At 38.6% G+C, this 19,529-nt stretch overlaps 1 protein-coding gene across 1 annotated transcript in view; it reads right to left on the reverse strand.

Moving 5' to 3' along the window:
• Nucleotides 1–19,529, reverse strand: part of adam22 (ADAM metallopeptidase domain 22) — a 91,485-nt gene that overhangs the window by 67,551 nt on the left and 4,405 nt on the right. The window contains exon 4 of the mRNA XM_053611622.1: nt 13,277–13,353. Within this exon, the coding sequence (XP_053467597.1) occupies nt 13,277–13,353 (77 nt within the window). The remainder of the gene's footprint in view (nt 1–13,276; nt 13,354–19,529) is intronic.

Consider the following 19,529-nt stretch of genomic DNA (forward strand, 5'->3'; position numbering starts at 1 on the left):
CTTTGTCAGTTTCTTTAAAGGAGGTGTGGCCTCTTTGTCTGTCAGTCTCTATAAAGGAGGTAGGGCCTCTTTGTCTGTCAGTTTCTTTAAAGGAGGTGTGGCCTCTTTGTCTGTCATTCTGTATAAAGGAGCTGTGACCTCTTTGTCTCACAGTCTCCATGAAGGAGGTGTGGCCTCTTTAACTGTCAGTTTCTATAAAGGAGGTGTGGCCTCTTTGTCAGTCTCTATGAAGAAGGTGTGGCCTCTTTGTCTGTCAGTCTCCATGAAGGAGGTGTGGCCTCTTTATCTGTCAGTTTATTTAAAGGAGGTGTGGCCTCTTTGTCTGTCAGTCTCTATAAAGGAGGTGTGGTCTACTTGTCTGTCAGTCTCCATGAAGGAGATGTGGCCTCTTTGTCTGTCACTCTCTATAAAGGAGGTATGGCCTCTTTGTCAGTAAGTTTCTTTAAAGGAGGTGTGGCCTCTTTGTCTGTCATTCTGTATAAAGGAGGTGTGGCCTCTTTGTCTGTCAGTCTCTATAAAGGAGGTGTGTCCTCTTTGTCTGTAGGTCTCTATAAATCAGGTGTGAACCTGTCAGTCCCAGTGAAGGGAGGGAGTCTTCTGACTCTTTAAAGCAAACACTTGTTTTTCAATTTTAAAAAAATACTATGCAAACTAAATATCATATAATCCATTTTGATCAGATATAATATATTCCATATTCAAATATTCCATCGAAACAACTCTTAACTGGAACTGATGGCTGCTTTTAATATATCTTTCATTAATCAGATCATCGTTTCAGACATCCCTATAAGACAAACAACAACAAACTCAGAGCAAAGTCGCTCTCTCACCCCGCAGGCTCAGACAGATTAGCATGGGTTTGAATAATGAGGTGCATGAGTGTTACAGTGAATAGCAGCATGGCGTATAATTCATTGCAGAAATTAATATACTAGCCAGAACTATTTCATTGGAATATTGAAAATTGGAGTTTTTCCTCAAGGTATCTTTAAAATCAGATGATTTCTCATCCAGCTGTCATGTGACATAGAGCCATTTTAACCATGGGTCAGTTTTCCACAGTATATTATGACAGGAAAAGACGCCCAACACTAATAAAAGAACGCGTAAATGAAGAGAGAAAAAGAAACTGCTACACATTCACTGCATAGGCTAGTTATCATTGCTCACAGAGCTGAAACAAATACACTGCAACAAATACACAGTGATATGTTTAATATATATTCATGTAGTGACTCTTAAAAACCTATATCCCAATGTACAGTGTATCTCCAGTATACATTGCCCTACAAAGGTTAAATTAAAGAGTGCGAATGAGTGTACATGTGTGAGTGTATATGGCATAGTGCTGTGTGTGATGAAAAGTTCCGCTCTTTGTGATTTTGCTGTACAGATTTAAAAGCCTGAAGCGCATTACAGTATCATCCGGCCTCCTGAGAACACCCAAACTGCAGCCTCAGCAACCCAAAGGTCTGGCTATACCTTTAGCTGAACCTCTATATACACACACACACACACACACACACACACACTCACAGTAAACACAATATGACATATACATTCAACATACTTACTATACATGATTATATATATGTATGTATGTATGTGTATATATATATATATATATATATATATATATATATATATATATATATATATATATATATATATATATTCACAGAATGATACAGATACTGAAAGCGGCCTCTGATCTGTACTGTGAGTTTCAAGAGGTACAAGATGCAAGATGTGCAAAGATCCATAAATATACACACCTAATTTATCACTGTCACATAACCTGCACACACAGTATGCAAGCTCATACACAAATCTGCTCTTAGCCAAAAAAAAAGAAAAAAAAAAGAAAAAGTGCAGTGTGTGTATGTTCTCATATGGAGATATGTGAGATACGCGAGGAATAAAACACAACAAGGCATGTTGTTATAGGAAAATAATGAACGACGGGGTGATGTGATGAGTGTTTATTATTGTTCTGGTAACACTTTACAACAACTGTACATGAATAATCATGCCTGAATTAGTACCTGAATGAATAATTACTTAAATTTGAACCAATGATGAGTTAAGGCTAATGTACTAATCACGAACTAATGGAGAACTAACCTTAACTTACGACGTGAGTCTTATGAATTCATGCGTGAATAAGACCAGAAAATCCATGTCATGTTAAATAGAAACCACGAAGTGTCTTGTGGACAGCGCCACTGTCAGAGCTGCTGTTACAGGAAAAAAAAACAGCGCTGTTGTATATAAGGGATGTGTGTAATAGTGGCATGTTCACTGAGAAAGGGGGAATTGAGGCTCATGAAGGGTCCAAAGGGGTGCTCCTCCATCTGCCAACCTTCCTTTGCTCTAGACAGGATCAGGCTGTCAATTAACACACATACACACACAAACACAAAAGAAAACAGCCAAGACTTTTGTTCCAGCTGAACAAAGACACATAATTACTTTAAACCACCATGTTCCATGTTGCCACACTGTTATTGGACAAAAAAGGGGACATTTGCACAAATACTAACAGGATAATTATCATTACTCAGAAAGAAGACTGAACAATCTTCCTCTGATTTGACCTGTCCTCGATTGTGCCTGTCAATCTGCCATAAAACAAGGCTAAACTGAGTAGACTAAAAAGATGGAAACGATCTCAGTATATTAGAGCAGAAGAAAATGGAAGAACTGGTGTCTTTACAGCTTGCTATGTAATATACAAAGACTGTTCATTGTCCTTTATGTACAGTATTGTCAGGTACGGTGAGTACCAAAGACAGAATCCAAAGACAGAAACAGGAAACAGGCGGGGGTCAGGCGATTTACAATCAACGATAACTGGGATGATCAAAAGACACAAACGAGGAAACGGAAGTAGGTCAGTGGCTGGAGTATAACGACGTGAAACAAAATTCTCGGCAAAGTCAGGCGGCAAAACACGGAACAATACTTCGCACAGGTCAAAGACACATGGGGGGGGGGGGGGGTTAAATATACAAACTAATCAAAGGTTAAACTGAAAACAGATGCAAGCAATGATGGAAACGACCAATAACGACACAAGAGTGGAGACCAGTCATGAACCAAAACAAAAAACACCCGTGGAAACGTAAAAACACATGAAAACACAGAAGTAAGCGCTGTAAGTGCTGCCGGCTGTTATGCATGCTGATGTATTTAAGGCTAGTGTTTAAGGTTACGTAATTTGGCTGTAGTGCTGACATTCACGAATTAACAATATCAGATTCTTGAAAAAAAACAAAAAAACAAACACACTCACATATGAATCAGAGACCACTAAATCAAATCATATGAGATTCAGCGGAATCATCAAATCAAAATATCAACCTGTTGCCTTAAGAATCCAAATCATATCATATCATGTTGAAGCCTGAGGTTTACACCCCTAGTAGCTCGTTATAGATAATCATTATTGTATAGAGTCAGCATCATCAGTTAAGGACAAAACATTAACATGAATTTCCATTGTCAATGTGTGTATGACATAAATGAGGCGGGAAAAAAACTGCCCTATAATGCAAATATATCATTCATATCATATTATATAAATGTATATAATACTTTAGGAAAAAAAAAGATGAATGTACGAACATGCTCGGCAGGACAGATGTAGATAGTGGCACTGTATTGCTGATAACAAAAGGTAGCTCGCCTAATAATTAACGTGTAATTCCATCATTTTTGCTGAAAATGAAAAATAAGTAAATAAATAACAAAACAACATTACTGAGTCAGGGAAGAAAAAAATCGCTGAGCCGCAGTGAGTGGTGTGGGGTTGGTAGAATTTAAGCGATTTTCTTGTTAAACAAAAACATGTATTTATTCTCGAAACTGTCAGGAAACTATTCAATAATAGTCATTTCATTTATCCTCCTTGTTGAAATGTATATCTTTAACCAGTTGCAAAGCTGTTGATCTGAATAGACACCAGGCTAGTGACTAACAGGAGATGTAGGTCAGTTTCTCTGGACTTTTGTACATCAAACATGTATATACTGGGTGAGAATGACCGATTTTGAATGCTCACATGCTTTTATCATGCTAACACTGTTTGACTAGTGCCTGATGTTTTTAACAGGCTGGAGAACATAATACACAGATTAGATGATAAAATACACAAAGAACCTGACCTGACCTGGTTAAAAAAAAATACACATCAAAAGCACACAGAAGAGAAATAATGAGCTAGCTCTATTGGCTTTGAAGATGTTTGGACATCAGCGATGGAGATATTCTAAGCCTTCACAGCAGTGCAATGTGGCATAACAACAGTTCAACTGTTTCATCTTTCATCTGGTACTCAGTAACCGTTTCAGTCACGTTGCTGTACCCGATAACGCTTTTATTCTCATAATGCTTCTGTAATACTGAGGAAACAACAGCAGATAAGTGTCTATGCAGAGTTGCAAATACTTGGGCCGTGCACTAGACCGCATACTTCCATGCTAAATACAGTCGTCAGTAGACTACGGGTGTCAAGGAGTAGTGGTGGTTCAGTGGTTTGGGCTACTGAGCGGAAAGTCGTGAGGATTTTTTAATTCAGTTTGGGATGCAGTCTTGAATTTACTTTGAATGTGTATCGACTTCTGGGAGATTAATCTGCACAGTGGGAAAGGGCACAGCACAACCCGTGCTCCAAAAGACTTTGGAATGCCATTTTTCTACCAGAGAGAGTGCAAAATGACTGAATCTTATACAGACTACAGCGCCTTCCACTGCATAATAATTAATGCTGACTGTCATTCCTGATTTTGATTTTTCTTTCTTTCCTTTTTAAAGTCCACAGATAGTTTGCAGCACTTGCTTTATACTTTATGCTATACTAACTTGTTTTGACAAGAATAAAATCCTGATTCATCCACGTAAATACAAAGGGATGGAAAATTTGCAAGGGCCGGCAGTTTGCAAGGTGACGGGAGGAGGGGCTGCATCCTCTCACCACCCCCACAAATCAAGCCCTGTTGTTAACATACTATGAATTTTTCATGTTATTCTACCCCTAATCATATCAGCTCCTTTCACATTCTGTTAAATATTTGCTCATTGTTATTTACAGTCCCCTTCAAAACTAATGCAACGGAAAGGGCAATTAGATTTTTGTTCGCTGTAGAATGAAGACATTTGGGTTTGAGATCAAAAGATGAATATGAGAAGAGAGTTTAGAGTTTCGGCTTTTATTTCCTGGTGTTTATATGTAGACGTGTTAAACGACATAGCACCTTTTGTATCAGACCACCCAATTTCTAGGCGAGCAAAAATATTGGAACATGTGACCGACAGATGTGTCTTGTTACCCAGGTGTGTCTTGTTAGATCGATTGTTTAAACAATAAATAGCTTCGAACATCTACTCTTGGTTTTAGCCTTCAGTTTCACCTGTGAAGACTGCATTTATTGTTAAAAAGGATAAGCCAACATGAAGATCAGAGAGCTGTCTATGGGAGAAAAGCAAGCCATTTTGAAGCTGAGAAAAGAGGGGGAAAAAAATCAATCAGAGGCATTGTACAGGAATTAGGCATATCCAATAGAACAATTTGGAGTGTCCTGAAATAGAAAGAAACCGCTGGTGTACTGAGCAACAGACACAGAATGGGTCGACAACACAAGGAAAACAACAACACCTGATGACAGAAACATTGTGAGAGCTGTGAAGTAAAACTCAAAAACAACAGTCATTGACATCACCAACATCCTCCACAGGGCAGGGGTGAAGGTATCACAATCCACCGTTCGAAGACTTTAAATTCTTCAAGACTTATCCTACACTTTTGCTCGCTTACAAATTGTGTGGTCTGATTGTCGTCATCTAGATGTAAATATCAAGAAATAAAAGCTGAAAACCTAAACACTCGTCTCACATCTTCTGAACTCAAACCCAAATGTCTTTGGTGTGTAGCACAAACAAATGAATTGGCTCGTTCCAGTGGTTTTGCTATATTTCTGAATTGAGCTTACAATGCAATACTGTAAAGTGCAATACTGTCGTACCAGTAAAGCAGGACACTTTGAATTGAATTGAACAGAGGAAGAATACTGGGGAAAAAAACGAGACAAACCTAAAGAAAGTGTAACATTTGGTGAGGATCAGGATTCTTCTGATCTGGGTCAAACCAATAATCATCTTCATTGGAAAGCCGGTGCTAACTGAGAAAAACTAGCGCAGACTAGCCTTAGGCAATGTCAGCTTTAACAGCAGAATGATTGTGTTGTGAATGTCATTGGAGCAGAAAGAGAAGCCAAGGATTTGTCTCTCTCTCTTACACGAAAACGTATTGATGCATTTCTCTCTCTCTGCTTGATGATCATATCTGGAGATGTGCACTGCTCCCCCACCTCCACAACACAGACTTAAGAGTGCATGAAGGACAACTGGAGGTTCTCCTTTCACCCTTCTGCTTCTCTATCGCTCCATCTATGCAGCACGGCTTTCTCTTTCTTATCTTTCTGTTTTCATTCAATTCACTGTATATCGTAATATCCCAAACTCAGGAAGACAACACAGCGTTAAAGATGTCTACAAGACAATAGCCACACCTTAGACATAAAGGATGGGTGCATTTAGTGTATGTGCAAAGCATTAAGAGAACAGACGCATCATAAAATCGCAGAGAGGAGATATATATAGAAGGTATACAGGGGTTAATAAGCGCCGTCGGGTTAAAAATTGTAGCCGGGAGGCAAAAAGGAATTAGGACGAACACTGACTCTTCCATAGCTCCTTATATATTCCTGACACACCTGAGCCCCATGGTGTTCCTTTTTATTGTTTAGCCTTTTCATGCTCAGACGCTTTTCTGGCTGCTCTTTATTTTCCGAAAATACACATTTAAGTCTGAAATGCATAACAGACTTATAGAGCATCTATCTGTCCTCTATACGGTTTAGAACTAACACTCTGACCAGTCTATTTTTATATTGAGCACCAACACTTCCTTTTGTGTCACAGCCAAACGCTGTAACTGCTTGACTAACGCTACGCTGACAATAAAAGCTTGACTTTTCTTCATGGGGACACTGGGGCCTCTGGGGTTGGGGGTTCGAATCCCGCCTCCGCCCTGTGTGCGCGGAGTTTGCATGTTCTCCTCGTGTTCTCCGGTTTCCTCCCCCAGTCCAAAGACATGCAGTGTAGGCTAACTGGCATTTCAAAATTATCCGTAGTGTGTGACTGGGTGTGTGTGCGATTGTGCCCTGCGAAGGGTTGGCACCCCGTCCAGGGTGTCCCCCGCCTTGTGCCTCGAGTTCCCTGGGATAGGCTCCAGGTTCCCCGTGACCCTGTATAGGATAATCGTAATGGAGAATGGATGGATGGACTTTATTTCCTAACACACTGACATACTGCATGACTTGCTTGGTTAAATAGGGAAAGCCTTTAAGTTTGGATCGCCGTGTCACATGCTACAGGGTCTCTGGTTTGATCCTGAGTTCGGGTTACTCTCTGTGCATGTTCTCCCTGCAATCTCTCTCTGGGCTCGACAGTTTCCTCCCACCTCCCGGTAGGTGTACTGGCTAATTTAAATTGCCCCTTAATGTGAGAGTGTGTGCATGGTGCCCTGCAACAGACTGGAATCCCAACCAAGGATGAATTCTCCCACATTCCGCCCAGTGTTCTCGTGACAGGCTGCGGATCCACCTGACCAGGATAAAGCAGTGAGTGAATGTGAGTGAATGAATGGACATTTTTGCTACACTTCGAGAAAAAAATTATGCAGGGAACTCCAAAAATGAGCCTCCAAAAATGACTGTTTCCTCTAGAACGATGCCAAGTGTGCCATTTTTGAGGCGTATTAAATGGTGGATGTTGATGATAGTCTATTTCATTAAAGTGTTTGACATTTTTCTTTTTTGTTCGTCTGTTTTCTCTTTTCTGTACTCTTAAACCAATTTCAACACAAAATTCTCAGGTTCAGCTTTTATGACCACCACATGCCACAGTTAAACTGTCCGTAACTGTTTGTATAATGTGAGCAATCTGTATTCATCAGATCATGTTCGTAATCTCCTGATTTATTCTGGAGCATGGGAAGAGCTGAGCAGCGCTAAAATCACAGATATGAAGGATTTCTGTGTGCTGCAGTCCGACTTTACGTCGAGGTCGGTACATTTTTCCACAGGCGTCATCCATATTCAAAAGAGCCGATGGAAACAAAGCAAGAACAACGAAACAAAATCCCAAGTGAATACAAATCAGCTAACTCACCAGTCCTGAGCTACATCCACCGAGACACACACACACACACACACACACACACACACACACACTGACTGCAGTGGAATCAGGTCTGATCTACAAATGCAATATTTCTGACCATTTGCATATCAAATTAAAGAATAACACACTTTGCATGTGTGTGTGTGTGTGTGTGTGTCAGAACATTTTTACCAACCCACGCAAAATGAGAATTAAAAACATTTTGTATAAACATTCAAGATCGCAGTCTGAAAGTCCAAGTTTACACAGAACCAGAACCACCCACATAACATGACTCAAAAAAAAAAGAAAAAAAAAAGAAAAGAAAAACCACAAATCTCAGAGAGAAATAAGAATCACATGTGAAGGCCAACATCACATCATCATTTCTCTCGGTACAAAGCCAATATATATATATATATATATATATATATATATATATATATATATATATATATATATATATATATATATATATAACAAAATATTTTATATTTTTAATTTCAATTATAATCAATAATAAATTCCTATATATTAATCATGACTGTAGTTGTGTTTACTGTACTAAGTATTTTGCTTAATGTTTGGTGTTTTTTGTCTCTGTCTTCAGTTCCTGTGTCTTATATTTATTTTATTTTTTTTTGTAAATCTGCCCTATTGTCAAAAATAATAAATAAATAATAAAACACATGAAATGAAATGATTGTGCGTTTGCTCCATTTAGGACTAAAGCTTCCTTTCAGCGTCGGCCTGCTGTGTTTCTTTTTTGGCCGTACGTTCTGTCGTCATGGCGACGTGGGATGATCGAAAAGGAGAACCCCCCCATTTTTGTCGACTCCCCTCTAATGTAGCGCTGGGCTTCATTAGTCACAATATGCACAGGCTGGGGTTTGTGTGTGTGCGTGTGTGTGTGTGTGTGTGTAGAGAGAGGGGGGGGGGTGTTCTCTCTCTGGGAAATACAGATAACACCAGTCACATTCAAAATAGAATTTTTTTTCTTCTTCTTGGAATCAGCTGCCTTTGAATAAAATATGATCTGAGAAAGCAAATGTACACTTTTCCCAAAGAAAAGCTTTAAAATGAATAAAAAATATTGCGATATTGAATGACGATATTCATATCACCTCCGTGCACCTCCTCCACTTCGGTCATCAAGCATTTTAAAGCAGTGAAGGTCATTGATCATTCAGAGCAAACATGGCCTCTTAGAGGAGGGTAAAGAAGAGGCCAGCTCATTTAACACTGTATACACAAACACACACACACACACACACACACACACACACACACACACAGAGTTATACATGGGCGACAATGGCTGAAACAACAAGGAGAGCTTGATATGAAATCACCCGCAGAACAAGACAAAGAAAGGGACTGGATTTTGATTGAAGAGGAATTGAACTGGAGCAATTAATTAGGAGCACTGTTAGATCAGACAAGATTACTGAGCTCAAAAACAAAAGACTAAAATGACGCAATCATACTGATACTGACAGCATACACACACTAACATACGGTAACAACCCACTGAAAGACAGGGAGAGGGAGCGAGAGCGAGAGAGAGAGAGAGAGAGCGAGAGAGAGAAAGAGAAAGAGAAAGAGAGAACGAGAGAGAGAGCGAGAGATAGAGAGAGAGAGCAGAAGAATCCACAGCCATGCAATCCTAACCCTAATTTGATTCCATACCTTTGACGTGTTTCCTTCTGAAACAGGAAATTAGTGTCACGCGGTTTTGAAGTGCTTGACTGAATTCTACAACAGCCAGTATATTTTCAAGATACACCACACACACACACCCAGAATCTATACAAACCTGACAGTAGCTTAGCGAGCTAGGCTAAATATGGAGGATGCTGATTACTAGGTGAACAAAGGGGGATTTCATTGAAAATATATACATGTCCACGCCCGATGGGAGTTAGCTAACCAGCTAGCTACACCTAGCTAGATGAGATACAGAACAGATGAGAAAACTTTCACCTCTGTTCCCAAAAAGCCACAAAATATTCACCCAAACACAATTAGCTATCCACTCACTAGCGCTAGCTGTTTAGCTAAAACAACCTCATAACTGGGTAACGATATAAACGTCACAAAACCGTTATTCACGGTTATTCACATGAAAATGAAATTCGTTATTTATAGAGATATTTGTCTAAATCAGCACAAAATTTGCAAATCCCTAGCAACATCTAAATTAAGTTGCATTATATCTATACTGAGAGAGAAAGTTTGAATTCATTAATGAGTCGAGGAATCACATCATTCCAAGATGGCAATCTATACCCAGTATTCACTGTATTACACACACTCGCACGTCCTCGTCCATATTTTCTGCACCAGTACTTCACCAAGATACAGAGAAAGGATGATTACCGTCATTAAATTCCCACTGCAATTATGTGATGTTTCAATGTGATGTAGACATATAGCTTTTTAAAAATATATATTTGAACAGATTTTTCAGTGTGTGATCTGAAGTCACTAGTCCTGTAATGGTATTAGCATTGTATCAGCGTATTTCACGTGATGGTTTTCCATTCCCATTAAATTACTGTGCATGGTAGAATAATTACTGAGCTCCTTACGACACACACACACACACACACAGCTCACCAAGAGCCTCACAGAGAGAAAAAGAGACTCATATATTAAAAGTTGGATGCACTTCATGGTTGTTATTTGAAGGGTCCGCTGAAACATTCACGAAGGTGCATTATTACCATTCGCCCACATTTGCTGCTGTTCTGCTGCCTGTGTTACAGACGGCAATATCACTGCAGGTTAGAAGCAGTCGCAAAAGTTCCCAAAGGTTACATAGATATGGCCACAAAATAACAAGAACGGCAAGGAAGGAGGGAAAGGTGGACAGAAGGATGGCTGGATGGAAGGGAGGAAGGAAGGAGAGAAGGGAGGAAGGAAGGAGAGAAGGAACAAAGACAGAAAGATGGAAGGAAGGAGGGACGGATGGAAGGAAGGAAGGAAGGACAAAGGAAAAGAGGAAGGAAGGATTGAGTGAAGGAAGGAAAAAGGAAAAGAGGAAGGAAGGATTGAGTGAAGGAAGGAAAAAGGAAAAGAGGAAGGAAGGAAAGAAGGAAGGAAGGACAGACTGAAAGAAGGAAGGAAAAGGGAAAAGCGGAAGGAAAGAAAGAAGGAAGGAAGAGAGGAAGGAAGGAGGGAAGGATGGAAAAGAAGAAAGAAGGAAGGAAGGAAGGAAAAAGGAAAAGACAGGAAGGAAAAGGGAAAAGAGGAAGGAAGGAAGGAAGGAACAGAGGAAGACAGGATGGAAGGAGGGAAGGACGGAAGGATGGAAAAGCAGAAAGAAGGACTGAAGGACTGAAGGAAGGAAGAAAGGAAGGCCTGAAGAAAGTAAGGAAAAAGGAAATGACGAAGGAAGGAAGGAAAAGGAGGAAGGAAAGAAGGATAGAAGGACAGAAGGATGGAAAAGCAGAACGAAGGAAGGAAGGACTGAAGGAAGGAAGGAAGAAAGGAAGGACTGAAGAAAGTAAGGAAAAAGGAAACAGGGAAGGAAGGAAGGAAAAAGAGGAAGGAAAGAAGGAAGGAAGGACAGAAGGATGGAAAAGCAGAAAGAAGGAAGGAAGGACTGAAGGAAGGAAGTAAGGAAGGACTGAAGAAAGTAAGGAAAAAGGAAACAAGGAAGGAAGGAAGGAAAAAGAGGAAGGAAAGAAGGAAGGAAGGACAGAAGGATGGAAAAGCAGAAAGAAGGAAGGAAGGAAGGAAGGAAAGACAGAAGGAAGGAAAGCAAGAGAACAGAGAGTGATATTTTATAAATGTTAAATGTCAGTAACTCAAAAAATCTTGTAGAAAAGAAGAAGAAGAAGAAGAAGAGGAAATTAAGGAAGAAATATGAGAACTATATTGTGTGAGGCCATGAACGCGCTGTAATTAACACTTTGTTTTAGGAACGAGTGCTACAAATAACATTCTTTCATTATAGGCCGGTTTCCCAGACAGGGATTAAGTCTAGTCATAAAATAAAATGGGCTTTTAAACTGGACTAAAGCTAAATCACTTTCTAAGGTTTAACTTAATCTACATTTACATGATCTGACTTTACTCCAGGAGTGAATGGGGATTTAAATAAAACCTCTGAGGAGGAAGTTTAATGCTGTCAAATGAGAGACATGGATTATTTGTACCATGCCAGTGAAGCCCCACAGACATCACCAGCCAGAGCAAATGACATTTCGAAGAATATGGACACTTTCCAGGGATGTTTTGCAACCACACTCATATTTCCAGTGACAGAGCTGTGGCCTATTAGTAGGAAATATGCCAGAAAGCAAACGGCACGCACAAAGTCATTAGTATCTAATGAATAAACAAGAAAGACAAAATTAGGATTGCAGCCAGCAGTCGTTACAAAACAGCGGATATCCAGCTTTTCTCTCATTAGAACATGGTCACATGATTGCAAATTTGTAAGAACTGCACAAGCAAACTTGTGTGAAAAGATACAATTGGTTAAGGTTAAGGGTGAGGGGTGAATATAAGCCTGCTCTCTCTCTCACAACAGAAAAAAACAGATAAGTACTGCTATCTGTGCAACAGAGGGAGGCCTGGCACTGGGGTCATCAACCCATGTTCATTCCTTTATAAATATGCAGATGCTTACAGTCTTACAGTGTGTAGACTCGCTATCGGCAAAGAGAGAGCGTGAGAGAGAGTGAGAGTGAGAGAGAGAGAGAGAGAGAGATGGTTTCCCATCAGCCGGATGTAGTGATCAATAGGACTCTAGGCAAGGATCCTCTCCTGAGGCTTCAGCATAAATCTCCAGCCATTATGATCCAGCAGTCCATCAGCAGCTCTAAAACTCTCACCGAAGGCCTCTGCTCTTTCCATCGCTCAAAAACTTTCTACCCGCATTATTCATATCTTCCAGTGCATTTTACCTAACCTCTTAATCATTACAGCAAGCACACTCACCTTATAACAATGTAATAACAGGATCTCAAGCTTGTCATAGCACACATATTGGGCAATTCCTTTTCAAACAGCTGAGAAAAGATGTACTAGTGGTACTCACTGATTCAATTCCATGTCTAGGATGAAAGTCTGGTCGAAAGCTTTCACCTGGAAACTGGCTTGGGCCAAATGATTCTTCTGTAAAGGACAGAGCGGAAGTAAAGGTTAGAGTTAAGCAAGGGATAAATACATAAAATAAGGGTTAAATACATAAAATAAGGGTTAATTAAATAAAAATAAGGGTTAAATACATACAATAAGGGTTAAATAAATAAAATAAGGGTTAAATACATACAATAAGGGTTAAATACATACAATAAGGGTTAAATAAATAAAATAAGGGTTAAATACATACAATAAGGGTTAAATAAATAAAAGAAGGGTTAAAAAAATAAAAGAAGGGTTAAATACATACCAGAAGGGTTAAATAAATGAAACGGACATAAAGGGTCCTACTCATTAAACAAATATTATCATAATAATAATAATAATAATAATGATGATAATGATAATAATAATAATAATAATAATAATAATAATAGCGCCTTTCTATCTCTTAAGTATTTTAATTTCACTATTAATCCAATTGGAAAATGTTCAGAAGTAGTTCCTGCTGTAACATACATCAGTATATATTAACTCACTCTAATACGTTATTGTTTCTATAGTAACAACTTATAGACACGGACTTGTACGGCAGACTCTCCACACAATCTAAGTCTAATAATGAACAGATTTTTTTTTTCTAAAGAAAAAAAAGTGTTGTTATTTAACAAAGTAAAATGGATAATTATTCATTATGGTATAGGCTTCTGTTAGCAAACATTTATGTAACTTTTATGGAAGGAGTCTCCAGTGCTTTGTAGTGGCAGTAAGTTTTCTGCCACAGGGAAGTGTTCAGGTCAGATGTGTTTACGTGTTGCGGTTTCTCCGTAGCATCACAAGCTGGGGTTTTTTTTGTCTTATTAAACATCAAGAGAGAAAAAAAGAGAGGCTGATGAGAGAGCGATGGATTACAGCTGTTATATTGGAAGCGATATAAGGTACTGACTTGTTTTGCAGACGTTCCATAACGTTATAAGTAATGTTGGATTGTTTTTCTGTAACAGCAAGACACATTGTGTGTTATTCTGTCCCCACAAAAAAATTAATAACCTATGAAAAAGCAGTTCTTTCAGTTCGGTTTTAGCTGACTTGGGTTAAATGACTCATCTGTGAAGGAGGGACTGGTATGGATGTCCATTTCTGTTAAATAGAAAATTTAAAATTTGCATAAGATTTATAATTTTTTTTATACATACATATATATATATATATATATATATATATCTCAAAACTTAGACTGATTTGATTTTAACTTGAGATAATAAGCCACATTTTGATAATAAAATGTTAATTTTGAAGTACTGCTGCTGCCAAAAGTCAATAAGTAAACAAACAAACAAATAAATAAATAACATTGTATGTTATTTTTCTTTTCTATCTGGCAGAAATTGGCTTCTATAGGACTAGAAACTAGAAAAATGTTCCATTTTTTACATAGCAAACATAGAAATTTCTCTGAGTTCATTGTTGTTGTTTTTTTTTTTTATTATTTGGGGGGGGGGGGGGGTCCTGTGGTCTAATTGGTTTTAATTCAGTGCAGCTCTGCTGTGAACACAGGGGCTGGGCTGGTGGCATTGTGATTGTGCCGCTGGTTAATTCAGCGTCCGCGTGGCCCCATATGGCTGAGGCTTTATAACAGCCCCCTTAGGGAAAGAGAGAAAGCATTTGGCTCACAGCACATTGTTCTTGTAGCATTCAGCCTGTGTGTGTGTGTGTGTGTGTGTGTGTGTGTGTGTGTGTGTGTGTGTGTGAATGTGCAGGGAGCAATCGAAGTGTGTGCATAGATTGGAGTCCCAACCCTAATCTAACATTTCCCAAAGGAGCGACCATGGCTGGAGGTGAAAGGGGAAAGGGGGATCCTCAAATCTTCACTTATGAACAACCACCCTTCCCCCCAACACATTTCTGCCCACGTGCCTAGAAGACCCACCCCAAAATCTGTTGTCGCCGAGATGAGCAAAGTGCTGCCTCCACACATATATCAACGCACCTGCATCACACTACATTATCTTACACACATAAATCTCATTAAAGAGATCCAAAGTAGAGCTCTTTCGAGAGGGGAGAAACTGTGTAAGACGAGACCAGAGTTTGCAGGAGAGGTTCTTAGTATCTTCCCCTTTTCCCATTGATTGCAATTACGCAGCTTTGCCTCAGTCACCTCTCCAAATGTGTTGTATCCTCACTAAATTCTCTCCAGTCCAGTTTTGCTGATCCCCCCCAATTAAAAAAAAGAGCTAACTATAGAAAGCTATCAGACCCCGATTTCACATTGATCCTACTCTATAAATAAAACACCTCATTTGCTTTTGAGACAGATCTGCTTCAAGCTGCACGCCAGGCTAAAATCAGATCGGCTGCACGATAGAAGGCGAGATTTAAGGGCATTCTGAGACGTTTAGATGCATTTATAATGTCTTAGTGCATACTCGTCATTCAGGAGGCTGTAACTGCTGAATCACTGAGCCGTTACGCTCCACTGTGGTTTTCTAAAACACTGATATGGGCTGTTTTGACCGACTCGGAATACAGACGGGGGAATGTTTGGCAGTTCAAAGGAAAACTTTATAGAGCGTGATCACATTGTGCCATAATAAACAGTTAGTAACGTGCAATGTTAGATAATTAGCAATGCTAGACTCACTAACTGTGTACAGAATGAGGTGATAAATGCTTAGCTAGCTAGAGATTAGACATAGCACAGGCTACTCAATACTTCGGGACAGAATATAGCGGTAATATCAAACAAAACTGCTCATCCCAAGATGCTAGCTGATCCTTATATTATAAAATAGCCAGCTAGCTAGACAGCTATCTATCTAGCTATACATCTATCTAGCTAGCTAGCTAGTTAGACATATGTATTTCATTTCTGTATTTTGAATTAGTTTGTATCTGGTTTGATAAATGAGGCCCAATATTAGCGATGTATATGTAACCATGGTAAATGAATGTAAATAGTTACTTTTTCACTTAGCAGGCATTGTTATCCACAGTGACGTCCTAATAAGGCAAGATCCAATCCAAGCTTATCACTACATGTATGCACGTTCAAAATGGCTACCTCTGGTATCGCATTTGTTCGGTATAATGGTTGTGTGCCTACTCTAGAAATTACGGCTACGCATCCATTGCTGGTTCATGAACGTAAACAGAAGTTGCAGTACTTATGTGCATGACTACAATCCTTGAGTATACTGTTTACATCACGTGTTTTTATGTTCCTATAACATGGTTAACGTTTGCGTTTAACAAATTTCTCACGTACAATTCTACCTACGAATATGTTTCGCGTGATAATCTTCTGTATCTTCTATATTACTACATAGTGAATACTTCGGTTCGTTCTGAGTCGATGCTCATGACAAGAATCGCAAAGATGGCGGAAAAAGTTTTGTAGAGAAGCTAACCGAGAACAATCTCAGAATAGTTGCTGTGAAATCGCTAATATTTTTACAAGTCATGGTTGTTTGGGCTCTGTCCTGCCCTCTAGTGGTTATCGCTTTTAATCCTCCAGATGTGTGAAAAGGAGCGCAGACAATTATGTTTGCAACGCTGCTCGCATAGGATGAACATGTATACTCTCTAGCAGTCCTGGGATATGAACTCGCAACCTTTCATTCACCAGCAGAGTCTAAACCACCGAGCTACAACACGACAGAACATTGCTTTTGAATATATGTTTGAAATTGAGATGTTTTTGATCCTCAGATCTAAGCTAAGTATAAGCACTAATACAAATACTATACCAAAGTGCTGTAAAGACTGTCTGTGTCTGCCATTGATTCATATTTACTCAATCACTGGATAAACAGCTGAAGTGTAATGCTGGAAAATAACCAACACAATTTGGTTATCCCCCATCAGAAACCGCATCGTAACCGATACAGCGCATTAGCAAGATGAATCAGCTCTAAAGCCGAGCCAACCCCATCCTGACATTAGCGCATGCACACGCAAAAGAAAGGTTATAAATAAATAAATATGAGAGGAAAATATGGCCCTAGGCTCAGAATTGCGCAGACACGAATACCCCAATGACGCTGCTAGTGAAAGGGGTAAGGATTGAAGTGCAAGGATTAAAACAGCTAATCCACTTATCTCACTGCTTTTAGTATCGGTTCATCCAAACACTAATGATATGCTGAATAACCTTGAGACGTCAGAAATTGGGAATTTCAACCGATCCAAATATAAACAATGTGCACTAAGGCATTGCTCATAAGTATGAACATTTTAGGGAATTAATACCCACCTGAAATTTGGTGTTTTTTTTTTTTTTAAAGCAAGACACTATAGGTAGAAATGCTAGACGATATCCATCATTTTTCAGATTTTTGGATAAATTTATTACATCTGATCTTACATTGTACTAAAAAGGCTTGTTTGTTGTCTACCTGCGACCACTGCGTTATCTGAAACTTAACAGCTTTGATGACTTTAAGCTCCGCCCACTTTACACAATCCCACAATAGCTATATGTCCATCCAAGTTGCGAATTTAACTTATGGAATTGGAAAATTAGAATATCGCATAAAACATATGCGAATAAAGCAGGGTTTAGAACCCATGTATTCAAAAGAACAAAACCATCACTTCTGGGGAAACTCGTGCTCTGCTATTTTTACTTTTCTGAGCCAATTATCCAATCACATGATTTGATTTGTTGAGGCAAAGTCACATGACTTTTTTAACGCGCATTGAGGAATTTATTCAGTAAACGTGCTTACATCGTAGTTTCTGCGCATCGAATGAAATAATTATCCAACACAACCGAGTGCATAAATATGTTAATCGCATTTTGGAGATTTTATTCGCATCTAGTGGGTTTTTAATTCGATATCCCAAAATTCACATAAAAATACGTGGACGGAAACATAACTAGTGTTATATATCCCTGAACAGCTTGTTTCCTGATATTTCTCATTTTATAAGCCGTTATGACGCCAAGTTCCCACAGAAATCACATGATATTGTTAATTAATCAGTATTAATCATTATTGTTAATCATTTTTTTTTTCTCCAAATGAGTTTTCTACTTTCAGAACAAAAAATCTACATGACCTACATTCATGAAATGCTCATTCACTGCTCAAAAAGATACTACAAAGGTACTTTTCAAAATAATGATCATTGTTGGCTTGATTATAAATTGTATACAGAAGATACCTCAGTAAGCCTTCCTCGTGATGTGGCGTCTTCTCAGTTAATTTGAATTCTTACATATTTAATTAATCGAAGCCTCATTTGCATAAAAAAATCATTTCTTTGAAAAACTTCAAATACAAAAAAAAGTGTATTAAAGATTCAACTCAAAGATGTTGATTATATATATATATATATATATATATATATATATATATATATATATACACATACATATAGCTTTTTATTTTATTTCCATGATTCACCTGCAGTGTGTTGTGTTATTTGTATCAAAATCACAAAACTAATATGTTAAATAATGATGTGTAGTTTACTTTAGTTGGCTTTAAGGCTCTCAAATGCTTTTCTTGTAAGTCTAACAGGATACAAACACAGGGATTCACTAAGCAGAGTGTTGATTCAAACAATCAGAGTAAAGTGTTTTTCCTCTATTTATTGAAGCCTCATTAGGGGGTTTGATTAGTGCAGAAGTTAATGTTAATGCTTGCTCTCTGTGGCAGTTGCATTAGCAACACAAAAGGTTCTTGAGCGCAACAATATGGCGGATGTTTCAATAAGTTAAGCATCCTTTAATTGATAAATTAACATTTCTAAAATGAATCTAAACCTGGCACCTCGGCTAAAGAATGATTCACACATCCAGGCGTTTTTTCATCGACTCTCTGCTTATGTCATGATCAGCCTACGCATGATGTAAAGCTTCTGACATGCTTACATGAGCAACGGAGTACAAAATTGGTCTTATAAATGAGAATAAAAGCGTACAGCGGTTTCCACTCTGTGCAGGTTAATGGGCACTAAAAAATGTAACAATTTTTATTATTCTACTTTCTACCAGAGCGCTGTTGAATTCTCAGATCTGATTGGTCAGAAGGTATTTTTTTGTCATTTTCTGTAGTACCAGCTGTAATTGAAATGATAGGTTTCTATAGTAACAGCTCATTCACAGGCATGTGAATGGCGAACGCTCTACATAACCTAAGGCTAACAAAAAAACAGATTTAAAAAAGTGTTGATATTTTATTCATTCATTTTCCGCACTG

This window comes from Ictalurus furcatus, chromosome 23, assembly GCF_023375685.1.
Source record: "Ictalurus furcatus strain D&B chromosome 23, Billie_1.0, whole genome shotgun sequence".
Classification (NCBI taxonomy): domain Eukaryota; kingdom Metazoa; phylum Chordata; class Actinopteri; order Siluriformes; family Ictaluridae; genus Ictalurus; species Ictalurus furcatus.